This window comes from Leptodactylus fuscus, chromosome 3 (genome assembly GCF_031893055.1).
Source record: "Leptodactylus fuscus isolate aLepFus1 chromosome 3, aLepFus1.hap2, whole genome shotgun sequence".
Classification (NCBI taxonomy): domain Eukaryota; kingdom Metazoa; phylum Chordata; class Amphibia; order Anura; family Leptodactylidae; genus Leptodactylus; species Leptodactylus fuscus.
In genome coordinates this window covers 152,081,752-152,103,294 of record NC_134267.1, presented here as the reverse complement: position 1 = coordinate 152,103,294, position 21,543 = coordinate 152,081,752, and the positions used below count along the sequence as shown (strand labels likewise).

The following is a 21,543-nucleotide window of genomic DNA, read 5'->3' as shown; positions in this document are numbered from 1 at the left end:
ATACATTTACTATTCTCCAAAGACTGTAATTATTCACTAATATCTATTATTGTTATGTGTTGTATCTTTGTATGTTTATGCATAAAATATGTAATTTATGTTTCTTGATTTTTTTACCACTGTGAATGATGATGTGGTTTCTAATCCATAAACAGATTAAATGTACTTGTAACATGCAAAATATAAAAAGTGCAAGTATATTACATAAAGTAATATGAGAGAAGATGTAAAAATGTAACATTTTAACAATTGAAATAATGCACATAAATTTATTAATTTAAAAAAAAAATCACACAATTAGATTATACTCTAGCTACACCGGAGATTTTTTTAAAAGTCGTTTGATTAATAAATATTTTATTTTTGTGTAATTGAAAATTAACATAGAATAACAATCGTCAGAATGTTATCAGTCATGAAGTAGCCCATACTTTTTACTTCATTAACATGAAAATACAATATACAATAAAAAAAGTCACGAAAACATTTTATTTAACTTTAATTTATATATAAGTATATTTGACATGCAATATAGAGTACAGATAGAGAAGAGCTTATTTTCTTAGATACAAACATAAGAAGAAAAATTGTAGTGGCAAAATTAATTTTTATTGTTTGGGAGAGACCATAGCTTTTTTGATGGTTGCAGATTTCAGACTCTATGTATATATATTTATATATATATATATATATATATATATATATATATATATATATATACAGTCCTATGAAAAAGTTTGGGCACCCCTATTAATCTTAATCATTTTTAGTTCTAAATATTTTGGTGTTTGCAACAGCCATTTCAGTTTGATATATCTAATAACTGATGGACACAGTAATATTTCAGGATTGAAATGAGGTTTATTGTACTAACAGAAAATGTGCAATATGCATTAAACCAAAATTTGACCGGTGCAAAAGTATGGGCACCTCAACAGAAAAGTGACATTAATATTTAGTAGATCCTCCTTTTGCAAAGATAACAGCCTCTAGTCGCTTCCTGTAGCTTTTAATCAGTTCCTGGATCCTGGATAAAGGTATTTTGGACAAACAATTCAAGTTCAGTTAAGTTAGATGGTCGCCGAGCATGGACAGCCCGCTTCAAATCATCCCACAGATGTTCAATGATATTCAGGTCTGGGGACTGGGATGGCCATTCCAGAACATTGTAATTGTTCCTCTGCATGAATGCCTGAGTCGATTTGGAGCAGTGTTTTGGATCATTGTCTTGCTGAAATATCCATCCCCGGTGTAACTTCAACTTCGTCACTGATTCTTGAACATTATTCTCAAGAATCTGCTGATACTGAGTGGAATCCATGCGACTCTCAACTTTAACAAGATTCCCGATGCCGGCATTGGCCACACAGCCCCAAAGCATGATGGAACCTCCACCAAATTTTACAGTGGGTAGCATGTGTTTTTCTTGGAATGCTGTTTCTTTTTGGACGCCATGCATAACGCCTTTTTTTATAACCAAACAACTCAATTTTTGTTTCCAAAATGAAGCTGCCTTGTCCAAATGTGCTTTTTCATACCTCAGGCAACTCTATTTGTGGCGTACGTGCAGAAACGGCTTCTTTCTCATCACTCTCCCATACAGCTTCTATTTGTGCAAAGTGCGCTGTATAGTTGACCGATGCACAGTGACACCATCTGCAGCAAGATGATGCTGCAGCTCTTTGGAGGTGGTCTGTGGATTGTCCTTGACTGTTCTCACCATTCTTCTTCTCTGCCTTTCTGATATTTTTCTTGGCCTGCCACTTCTGGGCTTAACAAGAACTGTCCCTGTGGTCTTCCATTTCCTTACTATGTTCCTCACAGTGGAAACTGACAGGTTAAATCTCTGAGACAACTTTTTGTATCCTTCCCCTGAACAACTATGTTGAACAATCTTTGTTTTCAGATCATTTGAGAGTTGTTTTGAGTAGCCCATGATGCCACTCTTCAGAGGAGATTCAAATAGGAGATCAACTTGCAATTGGCCACCTTAAATACCTTTTCTTATGATTGGATACATCTGGCTATGAAGTTCAAAGCTCACTGAGGTTACAAAACCAATTTTGTGCTTCAGTAAGTCAGTAAAAAGTAGTTAGGGGAATTCAAATCAATAAAATGATAAGGGTGCCCATACTTTTGCACCGGTCAAATTTTGGTTTAATGCATATTGCACATTTTCTGTTAGTACAATAAACCTCATTTCAATCCTGAAATATTACTGTGTCCATCAGTTATTAGATATATCAAACTGAAATGGCTGTTGCAAACACCAAAATATTTAGAACAAAAAATGATTAAGATTAATAGGGGTGCCCAAACTTTTTCATAGGACTGTATATATATTATATATATATGTATAATATATATATATATATATATATATATATATATATATATACACACATATATATATATATTATACAACAACGAGAGACATGAATGAGAATGAAATGGAACATCACAGATACTAACAACTGTATGAGTAACAGTGAAAACAATAAAATCCTTTTACACAGAAACTGCACTTGTAATGGTAAGAATTTCATTTTCTCATTGATAACAGATATTATATATCAATTTGATATATAATGGAATTACAGTGTTACAATATTCATAATTAATTGTAATTATGAATATAAGAAAACAAATAGGGTCAGATGGTGCACACAAATTACAGCGGTTTACTTAAAACACTTTTGAGTTCAGTAAATGTTACAGAAGCTACAAAATGTTACATTTAAACACATACTTGTTCTGTATACTAGTATCATGTCAGAGTATTCTTTAAAAAAAAAACTATAATTTAATAAAGCATTGATCATAAAATGATATGAATTTACCTGTTGCCGTTATGGTGCTTCTGGTTGTTGTTGAGGGAATAACTGTAAAAGGAAATGTAACTAAGTTACTGAACAGAGTAATAAGACATATTTTTATGTCTTAATTGTAGAGCTTTCACACCTAGTCTATACAGTATGCAATGTCCAAGAGACTAGCAAATCTATAGTATCATAACCATATTTGCCATTGCATAACCATTGCATTATTTTTCAACAATTTTAAACATCTGCACAAGAATGTACCGTGGCTAGGGTTGGACTGGTAAGACACATTTCCCAAATTCTGGGTATCAAGGTGTAGGGCAGAGCCAGTGTACAATAATTCGGGTATTTTGAGACAGGGTTAGGGCTATAAAGTGGACCCTTGCTCTAGATGAAGAATAGCCTATCTTAGCTGTAACCCTGCTTTCGAAATAGCAGCTAGTGTAGATTTAGACATTGTGTTATTGAATCTAGATGAAAATATATCTTACTTTTTCATCTAGTCTTTAAAGGCATTAATATACACTTACATGTATCATTGAAATGGTGTGTGATTAGAAATGTTCCCTAAACAGAGAATTTCATACTAAATGTTAGCGGGTTGAGCAAATTATTATAGCTTTATACCTGATGGTGTTGAAGTTTTTTCTGTGGTGGTGATAGTAGTTGTCGAATTAACTAAAAAAAAATCAAGTATATGCATAATTAACCATTACTTAACATTACACTATACTATTAAATGATATAATGTGGCAGTAACTTAAAAAAAGGATAATTCATATAAAGTAGCTCTAACCCTCACATCACTAAGTCACTGCAATGGACGAGGATCCTATTTATCACACTCTACTAACTCAAATGACACACTCAAAGTGTAAGCATAGCATCAATGCATATTTTCCAAGAAAAAATTCTGCTAATAAAAGCAAACAAAAAAATGCATCATAAATGCAGTCTATATGGCAATCATCTGTATAAGGGAAACATAATTAATCAATTAATCAGTTGTCCAATCTGTACTTAACTTCTGTTAAGAAGCTATTCTGTCAGAAGCTATTCAGAAGGTCTGAAAACGAATAGTCTGTGTCCCATAATTACTAAGAATGGCTTATTTTATGCCAGTTATACACAAGATATCTGTTGGCCATTCAATCTTTCAGTCAATAAATAGCTAACCCAATTGTCCAATACACTTAAACACTCAGCTCATCCAAGAACTGCTTATGTACTAAGTGGGAGATACGAGGAAGATGGTGCCAGACAGCTCTAGCGATAGCTTATCACCCTGGAGCAAGTAGGTTAGCAGCAGGGATTTAACTAAAGGCTCACAGGGCCTCCTGCAAAAGCTTAAGCTTGCAACTTCTTACAACTGTCAGTCTCTACACATATGTACATTTTTGTAGCATTTATATTTTCTCTTCGTTCTCTATCTGGGCCCAAACCAGAATATCTACACGGGAATAGATTTGTGCAAAAATTTACACTATATTCGAAACAATTAGAATCAAACCATTTCTTTGGAATATGCGCTCACTTCAAATGATGAGAAAAGTCAAGGGCAATTTTCTCAGATCGGCATTTGTAAATTGTTAGTGCACTTTATAGCAAAAGCTGCCATAAACGCCTAAATGTGGGCCTGTCTGATGATATACTGTATGTTTTAGCAAGTCTTTAATTCATGAGTGACAACTAGAGATGAGCGAACAGTGTTCTATCGAACACATGTTCGATCGGATATCAGGGTGTTCGCCATGTTCGAATCGAATCGAACACCGCGTGGTAAAGTGCGCCAAAATTCGATTCCCCTCCCACCTTCCCTGGCGCCTTTTTTGCACCAATAACAGCGCAGGGGAGGTGGGACAGGAACTACGACACTGGGGGCATTGAAAAAAATTGGAAAAAGTCATTGGCTGCCGAAATCAGGTGACCTCCATTTTAGACGAATAGTGGATTTCAAATCCGGGTCATATGAGAATGTGAACTTTGTGACTATGAGACAGGGATAGCTGTACAGGCAGGGATAGCTAGGGATAACCTTTATTTAGGGGGGAATGTTATTAAAAATAACTTTTTGGGGCTCTATCGGGTGTGTAATTGTGATTTTTGTGAGATAAACTTTTTCCCATAGGGATGCATTGGCCAGCGCTGATTGGCCGAATTCCGTACTCTGGCCAATCAGTGCTGGCCAATGCATTCTATTAGCTTGATGAAGCAGAGTGTGCACAAGGGTTCAAGCGCACCCTCGGCTCTGATGTAGCAGAGCTGAGGCTGCACAAGGGTTCAAGCGCACCCTCGGCTCTGATGTAGGAGAGCCGAGGGTGCACTTGAACCCTTGTGCACCCTCGGCTCTGCTACATCAGAGCCGAGGGTGCGCTTGAACCCTTGTGCACACTCTGCTTCATCAAGCTAATAGAATGCATTGGCCAGCGCTGATTGGCCAATGCATTCTATTAGCCCGATGAAGTAGAGCTGAATGTGTGTGCTAAGCACACACATTCAGCTCTACTTCATCGGGCTAATAGAATGCATTGGCCAGCGCTGATTGGCCAGAGTACGGAATTCGGCCAATCAGCGCTGGCTCTGCTGGAGGAGGCGGAGTCTAAGATCGCTCCACACCAGTCTCCATTCAGGTCCGACCTTAGACTCCGCCTCCTCCAGCAGAGCCAGCGCTGATTGGCCGAATTCCGTACTCTGGCCAATCAGCACTGGCTAATGCATTGTATTGGCGTGATGAAGCAGTGCTGAATGTGTGTGCTTAACACACACAATTCAGCTCTACTTCATCGGGCTAATAGAATGCATTGGCCAATCAGCGCTGGCCAATGCATTCTATTAGCGTGAACTGAGTTTGCACAGGGGTTCTAGTGCACCCTCGGCTCTGCTACATCAGATTGCTACATCTGATGTAGCAGTGCCGAGTGTGCATCAGATGTGTAGTTGAGCAAAACTGACTCAGCACTGCTAAGTCTCTGCATTCGCATAGGAATGCATTGGCCAGCCTTTGGCCAATCAGCGCTGGCTCTGCCGGAGGAGGCGGAGTCTAAGGTCGGACCTGAATGGAGACTGGTGTGGAGCGATCTTAGACTCCGCCTCCTCCAGCAGAGCCAGCGCTGATTGGTCGAGTTCCGTACTCTGGCCAATCAGCACTGGCCAATGCATTTCTATGGGGAAAAGTTAGCTTGCGAAAATCGCAAACTGACAGGGATTTCCATGAAATAAAGTGACTTTTATGCCCCCAGACATGCTTCCCCTGCTGTCCCAGTGTCATTCCAGGGTGTTGGTATCATTTCCTGGGGTGTCATAGTGGACTTGGTGACCCTCCAGACACGAATTTGGGTTTCCCCCTTAACGAGTTTATGTTCCCCATAGACTATAATGGGGTTCGAAACCCATTCGAACACTCGAACAGTGAGCGGCTGTTCGAATCGAATTTCGAACCTCGAACATTTTAGTGTTCGCTCATCTCTAGTGACAACACTTAATCTATAATGCATTATTTATATGGTTAAAAAGATTCAATTGCACTTACCTATTGGTACTGAAATAATTGGTTGTGCTGTGATTGTAGGTTTAGCTGAAAAAAAGACAAAATATTAACTTTTAAGATGAGTTTGGCATTAAAAAGGACCTGTAGCAAAGTACAAAATGCTCTATTCATGTGAATGACGTTACCAGCTGTCACATAACTGCATTACAATCAATACATTTAAATGGAGTTATTCACAGAAGCAATTTTTTAGTCTGTTTTAATGGACCGTGAAAAAAATAGGATATTTCCTATTTTTACCCATTTTCACAGATCCCTCCGTAGACTCAAGACAATGAGGGGATCTTCAAAACAGATGCCACACGGATGCAAAATGGCCATGAAAAATGACCCTTTTTCACGACTGTTTTGCATCACAGTATACCTCATTTAAATGCTTCAGTACCCCTGATAAATTTGCCGAAAATAACAAGAAAATAAAGTTTACTGCTGAATTGGACAATAAGAGCCAACTAAATACAGCTATATGTTTTAAAACGGTGGACAGATTAAAAAAAACAAAAATATAACAAAAACAAATTGGTCAGGGCTACACAGGGGCAATCAAATAAGATATGTCACTTAGCATTTTTACTTGCTGACAGATTCTCTTTTACTTGTGTTATTATTGGGCCAAAATAATCAAAAGAAAAACAATGGTTATAGTCAAACCGCTAACATATTTCTTTCCAATTTTAACTTAATGTTCTATAAATCTTGATCTTCAAGTCATTGCACAACATTTTAACTTTTGTAAAATTGTATAGAAAAGAGAAAGGAAAAAAGAATTGCTTAGAAAATGGTGAAACCTTGAGGATAGGCCTGTTCTCATAAGGCCAGATGAAAAAAAAAAAAAAATCTTTTAACTATTAAAAGCAATATATTGTTTAAATGAATACAAGCAATACATTTTTGTGTTTGCAATCATATTGTGCCTACCTGAAGATGGTGTATGTACTGTTGGAGTTTCTTGGCTTGAAGTAGAGTTAGTTGTTATAACAGGAGTGGATACAGTTGTAGAAGATAGTGGAGTAGATGGCATAGTAGTAGATGTTGATGTGGATGGAATAGTAGTGGCTGTTATAGTTGTAGCAGAAGTAGAAGTAAAAGGACTGGTGGTGGTAGATGAAGGTTTGGATGGGATAATAGTTGTAGATATAGTAGTAGATGGACTAGTAGTAGATGTTGATGTAGGTAAGTTAGTTGTAGTTGAGACTGGTGTGAATGAAATATGTGTTGTAGAGGTTGCAATGGATGAGCTAGTGGTTGAAGAGGTTGGAGTAGATGGAATACCAGTGGTAGATGTAGGAGTGGATGGACTAGTGGTGGTAGATGTAGGTGGGATAATAGTTGTAGATGCAGTAGTAGATGGACTAGTAGTAGATGTTGATGTAGGTAAATCAGTTGTAGTTGAGACTGGTGTGGATGAAATATGTGTTGTAGAGGTTGCAATGGATGAGCTAGTGGTTGAAGAGGTTGGAGTAGATGGAATACCGGTGGTAGATGTAGGAGTGGATTGACTAGTGGTGGTAGAGGTAGGTGGGATAATAGTTGTAGATGTAGTTGTAGATGGACTAGTTGTAGATGTTGATGTAGGTAAGTTAGTTGTAGTTGAGACTGGTGTGGATGAAATATGTGTTGTAGAGGTTGCAATGGATGAGCTAGTGGTTGAAGAGGTTGGAGTAGATGGAATACCGGTGGTAGATGTAGGAGTGGATGGACTAGTAGTGGTAGATGTAGTTGGGGTAATAGTTGTAGATGGACTAGTAGTAGATGTTGATGTAGGTAAGTTAGTTGTAGTTGAGACTGGTGTGGATGAACTATGTGTTGTAGAGGTTGCAATGGATGAGCTAGTGGTTGAAGAGGTTGGAGTAGATGGAATACCGGTGGTAGATGTAGGAGTGGATTGACTAGTGGTGGTAGATGTAGGTGGGATAATAGTTGTAGATGCAGTAGTAGATGGACTAGTAGTAGATGTTGCTGTAGGTAAGTTAGTTGTAGTTGAGATTGGTGTGGATGAAATATGTGTTGTAGAGGTTGCAATGGATGAGCTAGTGGTTGAAGAGGTTGGAGTAGATGGAATACCGGTGGTAGATGTAGGAGTGGATGGACTAGTGGTGGTAGAGGTAGGTGGGATAATAGTTGTAGATGTAGTTGTAGATGGACTAGTAGTAGATGTTAATGTAGGTAAGTTAGTTGTAGTAGAGACTGGTGTGGATGAAATATGTGTTGTAGAGGTTGCAATGGATGAGCTAGTGGTTGAAGAGGTTGGAGTAGATGAAATACCGGTGGTAGATGTAGGAGTGGATTGACTAGTGGTGGTAGATGTAGGTGGGATAATAGTTGTAGATGCAGTAGTAGATGGACTAGTAGTAGATGTTGATGTAGGTAAGTTAGTTGTAGTTGAGACTGGTGTGGATGAAATATGTGTTGTAGAGGTTGCAATGGATGAGCTAGTGGTTGAAGAGGTTGGAGTAGATGGAAAACCGGTGGTAGATGTAGGAGTAGATGGACTAGTGGTGGTAGAGGTTGGTGGGATAATAGTTGTAGATGTAGTTGTAGATGGACTAGTAGTAGATGTTGATGTAGGTAAGTTAGTTGTAGTTGAGACTGGTGTGGATGAAATATGTGTTGTAGAGGTTGCAATGGATGAGCTAGTGGTTGAAGATGTTGGAGTAGATGGAATACCGGTGGTAGATGTAGGAGTGGATGGACTAGTAGTGGTAGATGTAGTTGGGGTAATAGCTGTAGATGTAGTTGTAGATGGACTAGTAGTAGATGTTGATGTAGGTAAGTTAGTTGTAGTTGAGACTGGTGTGGATGAACTATGTGTTGTAGAGGTTGCAATGGTTGAGCTAGTGGTTGAAGAGGTTGGAGTAGATGGAATACCGGTGGTAGATGTAGGAGTGGATTGACTAGTGGTGGTAGATGTAGGTGGGATAATAGTTGTAGATGCAGTAGTAGATGGAGTAGTAGTAGATGTTGATGTAGGTAAGTTAGTTGTAGTTGAGACTGGTGTGGATGAAATATGTGTTGTAGAGGTTGCAATGGATGAGCTAGTGGTTGAAGAAGTTGGAGTAGATGGAATACCGGTGGTAGATGTAGGAGTGGATGGACTAGTGGTGGTAGAGGTAGGTGGGATAATAGTTGTAGATGTAGTTGTAGATGGACTAGTAGTAGATGTTGATGTAGGTAAGTTAGTTGTAGTTGAGACTGGTGTGGATGAAATATGTGTTGTAGAGGTTGCAATGGATGAGCTAGTGGTTGAAGAGGTTGGAGTAGATGGAATACTTGTGGTAGATGTAGGAGTGGATGGACTAATGGTGGTAGAGGTAGGTGGGATAATATTTGTAGATGTAGTTGTAGATGGATTAGTAGTAGATGTTGATGTAGGTAAGTTAGTTGTAGTTGAGACTGGTGTGGATGAAATATGTGTTGTAGAGGTTGCGATGGATGAGCTAGTGGTTGAAGAGGTTGGAGTAGATGGAATACCGGTGGTAGATGTAGGAGTGGATGGACTAGTGGTGGTAGAGGTAGGTGGGATAATAGTTGTAGATGTAGTTGTAGATGGACTAGTAGTAGATGTTGATGTAGGTAAGTTAGTTGTAGTAGAGACTGGCGTGGATGAAATATGTGTTGTAGAGGTTGCAATGGATGAGCTAGTGGTTGAAGAGGTTGGAGTAGATGGAATACCAGTGGTAGATGTTGGAGAGGATGGACTAGTGGTGGTAGAGGTAGGTGGGATAATAGTTGTAGATGTAGTAGTAGATGGACTAGTCGTAGATGTTAATGTAGATGAAGCAGTTGTAATTGTGGAGGGACTATGTGTTGTAGTAGATGGGACAGTGGTGGTAGAGGTAGATGTGGGCTTAATAATGGTGCTGATGGCTGAAGTGGAAGTATGGGTTAAAGCAGAAGTGCTGAAAGATGAAGTAACATTGGGTGTTGATGTGATAAAGCCTAGAAATAAACAGAAAATGAATTTATAATAATTACCAAACATACAGTATATTTACAACATATTGTAGTGACTACAATGATGGTCTAACAAGACCTAGCCTTTTAGGACAAATGTATAAATAGAAACTGTATCATTGGCACTTTAACCATACTCCTAGTCCGTAGTCTGTTTTAGGTAGGAAACGGAAACCTGAAGTACGGAGTGCCGGCGCAGATGTGAACGAGCCCTTGTTAGTAATTGGTACAAACAATGTAAACAATTCCAGGTTTTTATCAGTTCTCAGGTGAGTGATTTCTGTAAAATGCCATAAAACCATGTGACAGATTTAACAATTCCAGGTTTTTATCAGTTCTCAGGGTCTCAAAGGAGCCGAGAGCTCCGAAACGTTGTAATCTGTCATCACTATTAGTTAGCCATTAAAAAGGTATCAACTACTGAAGACTATCAAGTTTTTTGTTTTTTTTATATTTCCTACCCACTGGCTAACACGGTACAAGAACAAACATATTAGTTAAATTGCGGCACACATTTTGGGATATATAAAATAAGATAAAAGTAAGGTCACATCTGTATGCAGCAGCACAATGTGAAAAACTAAATCATAGCCAATTATTAATAGGAAAGGAAGACAGTATTTTTGTAATAGAGCTAAAACATAGGACAAAATGAGAATTGGAATAGAAGGACAATAAGGACATCACCGTAGGCTTGCAAGAGAGAAAAATATTTATAATGCTTGTTCGTACAGAGGTTTACTGTGGTTGGGGTGGGCTTGTGGGGTACATGTCAAGGGTTTGGGGTGTCATAAAAAGATTCTGTGTCACAATACCACTTTGCCTTGGCCTGAGTGTTTAGGTATATGACATTAGCAGTGGGTTGGATCTTTAGGTACAAGAAATCTTATAGTAAGTACAATATTGCTTTTAAAACAGCCTGGCAGCAAATAAAGACATCAGGATTTTGAATGTAAATGAAAATATATCTCACTCTTATTATACTCTTTAAAGGCGTTAGTAAAAGAATGACATTTTATTAAATGGCATATGATTGTTTAATAAAGACAGAATTTCAATAAAAAAGTTTGAGTGTGCTTAACAAAATACTGGAGCTGTATACCTGGTGGTGTTGACGTTTTTGCAGTGGTGGTGGTGGTGGTAGTTGTTGGTTTAACTAAAAAGACAAGTATTTTCATAAATAGCCATTCAAATTATTATTAATTTCTTTTTTTTAAAATTAATATAATTTCATGGTAACTCAACAAATGGAAAATGATATTTTATGTAAAACAAAATAACTCCTATTGCTAAGTGAACCTAAAAGTAGAGCCATATTTGTGACACACTCCTAAATGAAATGTAAATGCCAGTAACATTAAAATGAGCTCATGTGATATTTCTGCAAATTGAAAAAAAAATTAAAATAAAAACAAAAGTATTTCAGAAATCACAATTAAAGCAACAGATGTCCACCATTTTTAATGCCACCATGTGTACTAAAGATTTGCCTCGGGCACAACTCTCAAATTACAAAATTTAATATACGGTATAAAAACTATTTACTGGCATTTCCCGAAAGCAGAACATTACCATTAACTCTTTACTTACCACAATATCCAGGTATAAGAGAGATGTCATCTATGGCCACATCACTGCGATCGTCTTCTCCTATGATGCCATCAATGAAAATCTATGAACACAAGATATTGAAAAGGATTTCTTACTAAGATGCTCTTTTGCTATACTTTGCAGCCCTGTTAGACCAATTTATTAAATATATTCTGCAACACTTCTGCACTTATTGCTTTCAAAACTGTTTAGAAAGACATTAAAATGTAATAGACAACAATTGATTCTTCCCACTATAATACAATGTAGTATTGCAATAATTTTAATGGAAAAAAAATATACTTTTGTTACCAACGTATTAATGCCTTCAGACTTCAGAAAAATTCTATCTCATCTGAGGTCACCCATTGATCAATATTAATCTTGTGATTACAAATATGGTAAGTTAATATCTGAATAACAAATGGATTTATCTATTAAGAATAAAAGGAATAAACACAAAATCACTTGCCTGGATGATGTCACTATCTGGTAAGTAAATCTGTTCAAGATGCCACTTATCTCCAGCATCGCCCTCTAAGTAAACCATATCTTCCAAACCATCCGCTCTTAAAACTGACACCTTCAATGTCATGTATTTTGATGTTCCATACATGTGGTACCAAAATTGTAAGCAGTACTGTCCAGATAAACAATCAGCAGGACTCTCCAACCTTGCCACGTCTCCTTCTTGTGACAGATGCCCATCAATGTACAAGTAGTATCCATCTAAAATAATAATTCAAGAATTTTGTTGAGGAATAGACGTTCTATCATTTTGTTTCAGATTGTTATGTTTTGTAAAAACCTATTACCTCCTGTTGTATGGTCAGATGAAGGTCCAGTTTGATCAGTCGGTGTAGGACCTTTCCAGCGTATCCAGTCAATATCATCTGTTTTCGATTGCTTCCAGTTACAGTAGCCATCATCAAAAGAGCAGTCTATATGGCATTTATCTGAATTAGGAAAAACATAATTAAACAATCAATCAGTTATCAGATCTGTAATTAACAGAAACTCAGAAGTCATTCAGAAGGTCTTAAAAATGAATAGTCTGTGTTCCATTAAGAATGGCCTATTTTATGCTAGCCATACACAAGCTGTTGGTAAAAAAATCTTTCAATTAATAGACATCTCACTCAATTCCCCAATACATGTGAATGCTCAGCTCAGCCAACTACTGTATGTGTAATGAGTGTGAGAGGGGACGAAGATGCTGCCAGACAGCTCTGGTGATAGCTTATATCCCTGAGAATAAAAGGATTAACAATAGGAGCGGAACTAAAGGCTAACAGGCCCTAGTACAAAAGCTTAGCTTGGGCCTCCTGCACAACTGCTACTAATAACCATCCGCCACAAAACATCTGTACATTTTGCAACATAAACATTTTCCCTTCATTCTCTATCTGAGTTCAGACCTCCATGAAGAATTGTTCACAACATGTTTGTGCACTTACCGTCGTTCCTGGTCAGTGTCCCAACACAGTAATCATTTTGTGCCAAAGCCCTCCACAGAATCACTTCTTGACTACATTGTGTCCAACTGCTATTTTTACCTTTTAAAGGTAATTTTTTTCCTATCTGGTAATTAAAGACCGTGCATCATAAACTTCCATCCCCTGTCTCACTCAAGTACACCAGAGAACAGGGGTAATAAATTTATGAGGCTAGCAGTCATCAAAGGAAATCAGAAAGAGGATCAAATTAGTTTAAGCAACCTTAGTGTGGTGAGGTTGACCTAGGGATGCCCGGCTTCTAGGTTCAGTCACAGCTTCAACCTCTATAGTTATGACTTTTGTCAGCTTTTGAAATCCTACTGTCCAATCCTTATCTCATCCAACATCTACTTACAGAAAAATGTAAGGCCTCTATACACATTAGTTGGTCAACTTGTCCCATCCAACTCATATGGTCCAGACAGCAATCATTTAATGTATATGGGATGCTTCAGGAAAATGATTAAATATTAAAAGTTGTACGCCTCCCAAGAAATGTGGCACATTTGTATTTGAAATTGTCTAACAGATTATGCCGACATACATTTGTAACAAAATGTTCCCCATGTTCTAACAATTAGAATAAAACCATTTCCTTGGAGAACACACTCATGTTGGCTTTTCAATTTTCAAGTCGACAAGTGGGGAAAAAAGTCAAGTACAATTTTTCAGATCATCATTTGCAACTCTCTGGTGTAGTTTCACGTTTTAGCAAATTCTTTATGTATAATTTCCAATTACTCTACAGTCTATTATTTAAAAAAAGCATTTATAATTACCTGTTGTGGCTGAAACAATTGGCTGCGCGGTAATTGTAGATTTAGCTGGGAAAAACAAAATGAAAGAAAATATTAACTGTTAACTTTGTTGAACTTGTTATTAAAGAGGACCTGTCACCAAGGAAAAAACACTAAGGCTGTATCCATGTGAATAACTGTCACATGACTGCATTGATATTAAGTCACTTAAATGGGATAATTCATGAGATCAATTTTTTACAATAGGATGTCAAAAAAATAGGACAGTTTTTATTTTTAGTCATTTTTACTGATCCCTCCATAAATTCAGGTCTATGAGGGTTCTGTGTAATGGATTCCCAACAAAAAGAAAAACCCTGTGCAACTGAACAGGACCACATAGTGGCAATCAAATAAGATATGTCATTTAGCATTCTTTACTTGCTGAAAGATCCTCTTTTACTTGTGTTGTTATTGGATCAAAGTATTCAAAATAAGAACAATGTAATGTAAATAACAGTTATAGCCAAATCATTTACATATTTCTAATAAAAAATGTGTATGAAAGAAATAAAAAGAATTACTTTACTGATTGCTTAAAATAGTGAAACCTTGTGGTTAGACTTGTTCCCATAAGTTCAAATGCAAAGAAAACACAATTTTCATTTTAACTATTAAGAGGAATATAATTTTTAGATGAAATCAAACAACACTTTTTTTTGTGCTTGCAATCATATTGTGCCTACCTGAAGATGGTGTATGTACTGTTGGAGGTTCTGGGCTTGAAGTAGATTTAGTTGACATAGCAGTAGTGGATACAGTTGTAGAAGATAGTGGAGTAGATGACATAGTAGTAGATGTTGATGTGAAGGGAATAGTAGAGGTTGTTATAGTTGTAGTAGATGTAGAAGTGAAAGGACTGGTGGAGGTAGATGAAGGTTTGGATGGGATAATAGTTGTAGATGCAGGGGTAGATGGACTAGTAGTAGACGTTGCTGTAGATAAGGTAGTTGTAGTTGAGACTGGTGTGGATGAAATATGTGTTGTAGAGGTTGCAATGGATGAGCTAGTGGTTGAAGACTTTGGAGTAGATGGAATACTTGTGGAAGATGTAGGAGTGGATGGACTAATGGTGGTAGATGTAGTTGGGGTAATAGTTGTAGATGCAGGAGTAGATGGACTAGTAGTAGATGTTGATGTAGGTAAGTTAGTTGTAGTTGAGACTGGTGTGGATGAAATATGTGTTGTAGAGGTTGCAATGGAAGAGCTAGTGGTTGAAGAAGTTGGAGTAGATGGAATACTGGTAGTAGATGTAGGAGTGGATGGACTAGTGGTGGTAGATGTAGGTGGGGTAGTAGTTGTAGATGCAGGAGTAGATGGACTAGTAGTAGATGTTGATGTAGATAACGTAGTTGTAGTTGAGACTGGTGTGGATGATATATGTGTTGTAGAGGTTGCAATGGATGAGCTAGTGGTTGAAGAGGTTGGAGTCGATGGAATACTGGTGGTAGAGGTAGGAGTTGAAGGACTTGTAGTGGTAGATGTAGGTGTGGATGGAATAATAGTGGAAGATGTGGGAGTGGATGTTCTAGTAGTAGTAGATGTTAATGTGGATGAGGTAGTTGTAATTGTAGATGGACTATGTGTTGTAGTGGATGGGACAGTGGTGGTAGAGGTAGATGTGGGCTTTATAGTGGTGCTGATGTCAGAAGTGGAAGTATGGGTTAAAGTGGAAGATGAAATAACATTGGGTGTTGATGATATAAAGCCTGAAAATAAACAGAAAAGGAATACACAATGAATTACCAAACATATCTTTACAGTCTACGGTAGTTAATAAAATGATGACCTAAAAAGACCTAGACTTTTATAGACATTTACCATATTGTATTTTATTTAGTGACAAAAATTTTACTTCTATAACAAGGAACATATAAATATTCTAATAAAAATTATGTCAGAATAACGCACTTATTTTGGGATATCGAAATTAACCCATTAATGCCTGTAGTTCAACCTCTGGCATAAATGGGTTAAGAAAAGTGAGATCACATATGTGTTTCGTATTGTAATGTACAAGACAAGATGATAGGCAACTATTAGTGGGAATGGGAGAGAGCACTAGGTAGCGTAATGCACCTAGCACATAAAACAAAATGAGAATCGGACTAAAGAGACAATAAGGATAACACCGGAGGATTGCAGGAGAGGAATACATTTACAATTTCCACCTTGGTTTCAATGGTTTTCAATTCCCTGTTCATACTGTAGCTGAGATGGGCTTGTGGGGCACATGTTAAGGGTAGAGTGTAGTAAGTGTAGTAGGAGGACGCTGTGTCAATATGCCACTCTACCTTAGCCTTAGTATTTGGGTACATGACTATGGCAGTAAGCTGGATCTTTAGGTAAAGGAAAATCTATAATTTGAACAATATTGCTTTTAAACAGTCTGGCAACTACTGTAAATATAGACATTGGGATATTGAATATTAGTGAAAACATATCTCTTTCTTTATTCTTCTCTTTAAAGACTTTACTAAAAGAATGACATTTTATTAAAAGGCATGCTATAAAATGATCAATAAAAGTAGAATTTATCACAAAATGTGAGTGTGTGTAACAAAATACTAGAGCTGTATACCTGGTGGTGTTGTAGTTTTTGCAGTGGTGGTGGTGGTGGTGGTGGTAGTAGTAGCTGTTGGCTTAACTAAAAAGACAAGTATTTTCATAAATATCCATTTATATCATCATTGTTTTCTTTAAAAAAAAAAAAAAGTATAATGCCATGATAACTCAACAAATGGGAAATTCATATTTTAAATAGAAGGAAATAACTCCTATAGATAAGTGATCCTAAAAGCAGAGAGTTATATTTGTGAGACACTCCTAAATCTAATGAAAAAGCCAGTAACATTGCAATGTGTTCCTGCAATTCTTCTGTAAACAGAAAAAACAAAAACTAAGAAAAACTAAAGTATTAGAGACAGCACAATGAAATCAATAGATGGACATTATTTTTTAAGTCAATGTACGTCTTGAAGATTCACAGTTGGCACAATTCTCAAATGAAGACATTTAATATATGGTATAAAATCTAGTTACTGGCATTTCTTAAAAGTAGTTCATTACCATTAACTCTTTACTTACCACAATATCCAGGTATAAGAGAGATGTCGTCTATGGCCACATCGCTGCGATCGTCTTCTCCTATGATGCCGTCAATGAAAATCTATAAACAAAAGATATTAAAAATTATTTCTTACTAACATGTTATTTTTCTATGTTTTGCAGTCACATTAAACTGATTTATTAAATATATTCAGCACTACTTCTGCACTTTTTTGGGTATATTTGTCATTACTGTAAAATTTTTAACCTGTTTATAGTTTTAGACATACTCATGAATCTGTTATACGGACCAACATAAATATGGAGTGTTTCTAGAAGCACTAAAATTCTGACCCAAAAGCCATCCGACTAAAGGTGTTGAGCTTTCTGATGAGGAAAATATTTGGCGCAAAAAGCAAATATATTTACATTTCTACTTAGTAGAACACTAATATACAACAGATAGCATTTGAATGTTTCCCCAGTAATACATTGCAATATAGCATTAGTTTTAATGCTGATATATACCATTGTTTTCAAGGTATTAGACTTTAGACTTTACAAAAATTGTACCTTATCTGAGGTCACCCAATGATCATTATCAATCTTGTGTTTACAGACACAGTTCTTTATATGAATAACAAATGGATTTATCTAGTAAGAATAAAAGGAATAAACAAAAAATCACTTGCCTGGATGATGTCACTATCTGGTAAGTAAATCTGTTCAAGATGCCACTTATCTCCAGCATCGCCCTCTAAGTAAACCATATCTTCCAAACCATCCTCTCTTAAAACTGACACCTTCAATGTCATGTATTTTGATGTTCCATACATGTGGTACCAAAACTGTAAGCAGTACTGTCCAGTGAAACAATCAGCAGGACTCTCCAACCTTGCCACGTCTCCTTCTTGTGACAGATGCCCCTCAATGTACAGGTAGTATCCATCTGAAATAATAATTCAAGAATTTTGTTAAAGAATAGATGTTCTATCATTTTGTTTCAGATTGTTATGTTTTGAAAAAGCCTATTACCTCCTGTTGTATGGTCAGATGAAGGTCCAGTTTGATCAGTCGGTGTAGGACCTTTCCAGCGTATCCAGTCAATATTATCTTCTTTCGATTGCTTCCAGTTACAGTAGCCATCATCAAAAGAGCAGTCTATATGGCATTTATCTGAATTAGGAAAAACAAATCATTTATCAAAGAATCAGTTAGTGGCCACTGTATACTCTATGATAGTGCCGTAAATGTTTTATTTTTCACCTTTAGTTCAATAGCAAGTCTGAAGCTAACTCCACAAGAAAATATGGATAAGAAGACCCTTATATATTCTATAATGCAAATAATTGCTTGAGGTGTCTAATAAACAAATACTGAATTGATTAAAATACCTAAAAGGAGATTGTCAGCAAGAAAATTTGTATCAAACTACACTATGGTTTCTACACTTTCCAAAGATCCTTTTCTTATTCTGCATTACAGCTTCATTTCCATGAAAATCAGCATTTTATTCTAAAGTAAATTAAGGAAAATGGAAAATGGAGCTTCAAACTGTGGAAGTCGTCCCACAAGGTAGTTTCAGTAGTTGAATTGCAATTTTCCTGATGAATTGAAATTATTTACATTCCATTAATTTACTTCACATTTTCTTTACATGAATAGAAGACTTTTTTTTGCTAAATTAAGAAATATTTTCTTCTCTTACCTGGAGATGTTGGTGTGGATGAGGCAGTTGTAGTTGATGTTGGAGTGGATGGTACAGTGGTGGTGGATATAGGAGTTGGTAAGGCAGTTGTAGTAGATACTGGAGTGTAGGGGATAGTAGTGGTGGAAGTTGTCGGGGTTTGGATTGTGGTTGTTGAAGCGGAAGTGGATGCAGTACGAGATGTAGTGGTGGAAGGTGTTGGAGTAGAAGACACAGTTACAGTAGATGTTGGTGTGGATGGTTTAGTGGTAGTAGATTTAGGAGTGGGTGATGTCTTTGTAGTGGATGCTGGAGTGGGTGGGATGGTAGTGGTAGAAATTGGGGTGAATGGGACTGTGGTTGATGAAGATGTGGTGGATGGAGTAGGATATGTAACTGTGGATGAGATAGTGTTAGTAGATGTTGGAGTAGATGAAGCAGTTGTAGTAGATATTGAAGTGGATGGTACAGTGGTGGTAGATGTAGGAGTGGGTGATGTCGTTGTAGTGGATGCTGGAGTGGATGGGATGGTAGTGGTAGAAGTTGGGGTGGATGGCACTGTGGTTGAAGCAGTTGTAGTAGATGTTGAAGTAGATGATACAGTGGTGGTAGATGTAGGAGTGGGTGATGTCGTTGTAGTGGATGCTGGAGTGGATGGGATGGTAGTGGTAGAAGTTGGGGTGGATGGCACTGTGCTTGAAGCAGTTGTAGTAGATGTTGAAGTGGATGGTACAGTGGTGGTAGATGTAGGAGTGGGTGATGTCGTTGTAGTGGATGCTGGAGTGGATGGGATGGTAGTGGTAGAAGTTGGGGTGGATGGCACTGTGGTTGAAGCAGTTGTAGTAGATGTTGAAGTAGATGGTACAGTGGTGGTAGATTTAGAAGTGGTTGAAACAGTAGTAGTGGATGCGATTGTAGTTGTTGAAGAGGGGGTGGATGGTGTAGTGGTGCTTGAAGTTGTTGAAGTTGAAGTGGTAACAACTGGTGCTGAAGTAGTAGAACCTTTGAAAACAAAACAGAAAGAATTAATATTCAAACCATTCATACTTTTTTCATTGAATACAATGTTAGAGAAGAAACACCTAAGCCAGTCCTGGATTTTTATCATTGAAATCCATGAACCAATTTGGATAAAATCAGGATCTCTGTCACTCTATTTATACTACATTCAGAGCATGTAACGTAAACCTAGGAATAGATTCATTTTAAGTTTATCTGAATTGCCTGCTGAATGCAGGTGGTATCTAGGGAGTGGCATTTGCTAAAGGGGCTGGTTGTCAGAGGGCAAATAACTTATAAAATGAGATGCAGAGTAAGGACAATAAACTGATCCTTCACCCTGGGTTATGAAAAGTCTAGATCTGTGAAGTGATTCATCTGCTTACTGTTTTAACATTTTTCATTTTCAACTTTATATGCAGTGTATCTAACAGTCATAATATGTCCTTAATAAGTATAAGCAATGCAATGTCAAATGTACAACACCTAGGGGCAACATGGTGGCTCAGTGGTTAGCACTACAGGATTGCAGCGCTAGAGGCCTGGGTTCAAATCCCACCAGAAACAAAATTTGCAAGGAGTTGTATGTTCTTCCCTTGTTTGCATGGATTTCCTTCCATTCTACAAAAGACATACTGATAGAAAAAAAATGTACATTGTGATCGCTGTATGGGGCTCACAATCTACATTAGAGAAAAAAAAATGTACAACACCTATAGCATGCATATGGGTTACCCTGCCTGTATGACCATTTTCTATCAGAATGTTTCCCTAGTATAAACAGATCATGGGGCCCTGCTTATGGTACACACCTCTGTTAACTATTATTGACTATTAACAGTTACTCTCCACTTGAATTATATTGTTTTATGTAACGGCAATGTCCACTTCAAGACAAATGGCTAGAATTCACTGAAAGCGTCCCACAATAACTTACCAACGCAGTATCCAGGGATAAGAGAGATATCATCTATGGCCACATCACTGTGATCTTCACCTATGATGCCCTCAATGAAAATCTGTGAATGGCACATTTTTCATCATTAGTTTATATTAGTATAGAGTGCTAATTAACTATAGTAAAAAAAAAAATCACTGTAAATACAGCGTCACTTGCCTGGATGATGTCACTATCTGGTAAGAAAATCTGTTCAAGATGCCACACATCTCCAGCATTGCCCTCGAGGTAAGTAATATATTCCAAACCATCTGCTCTTAGAACAGACACCCTCAGTTCCATGAACTTTGCATTTCCATACATGTGATACCAAAAGTGCAAGCAGTGCTTTCCAGTGAAACAATTAGAAGGACTCTCCAACCGTGCTAGGTCTCCCTCATTAGACAATCGCCCATCAATGTAGAGATAGTATCCATCTAAATAAAATGAAAAATACATTATCAGATCATGGTTTCATGACGTCTCTGCAGAACCAGTTGTATTTTATGTCATAATTAAGAGATGAGAATAGCGCCAAAAGGGGCAACTCATTTTTGAGTAACTGTGAATGACTTACTTCCAGTTGTATGGTCAAATGAAGGTCCTGTGTCAGGGGAAGGTGTTGGACCTCGCCAGAGTATCCAGTCTATGTTATCTGTTTTTGAT

General features: G+C 37.3%; 1 protein-coding gene across 1 annotated transcript in view; it reads right to left on the bottom strand.

Moving 5' to 3' along the window:
- Nucleotides 1–18,090, bottom strand: part of LOC142198519 (IgGFc-binding protein-like) — a 67,211-nt gene extending 49,121 nt beyond the window's left edge. Inside the window, exons 1-14 of the mRNA XM_075269551.1 lie at nt 17,947–18,090; nt 17,828–17,881; nt 17,294–17,375; nt 16,788–16,853; nt 14,893–15,915; nt 14,189–14,233; nt 12,729–12,869; nt 12,386–12,642; nt 11,914–11,995; nt 11,426–11,479; nt 7,288–10,308; nt 6,352–6,396; nt 3,450–3,500; nt 2,841–2,882 (exon numbers count right to left, since the gene is read on the bottom strand). Coding sequence (XP_075125652.1) covers nt 2,841–2,882; nt 3,450–3,500; nt 6,352–6,396; nt 7,288–10,308; nt 11,426–11,479; nt 11,914–11,995; nt 12,386–12,642; nt 12,729–12,869; nt 14,189–14,233; nt 14,893–15,915; nt 16,788–16,853; nt 17,294–17,375; nt 17,828–17,881; nt 17,947–18,090 — 5,107 coding nt within the window. The remainder of the gene's footprint in view (nt 1–2,840; nt 2,883–3,449; nt 3,501–6,351; nt 6,397–7,287; nt 10,309–11,425; nt 11,480–11,913; nt 11,996–12,385; nt 12,643–12,728; nt 12,870–14,188; nt 14,234–14,892; nt 15,916–16,787; nt 16,854–17,293; nt 17,376–17,827; nt 17,882–17,946) is intronic.
- Between the last annotated feature and the right edge of the window lie 3,453 nt (nt 18,091–21,543).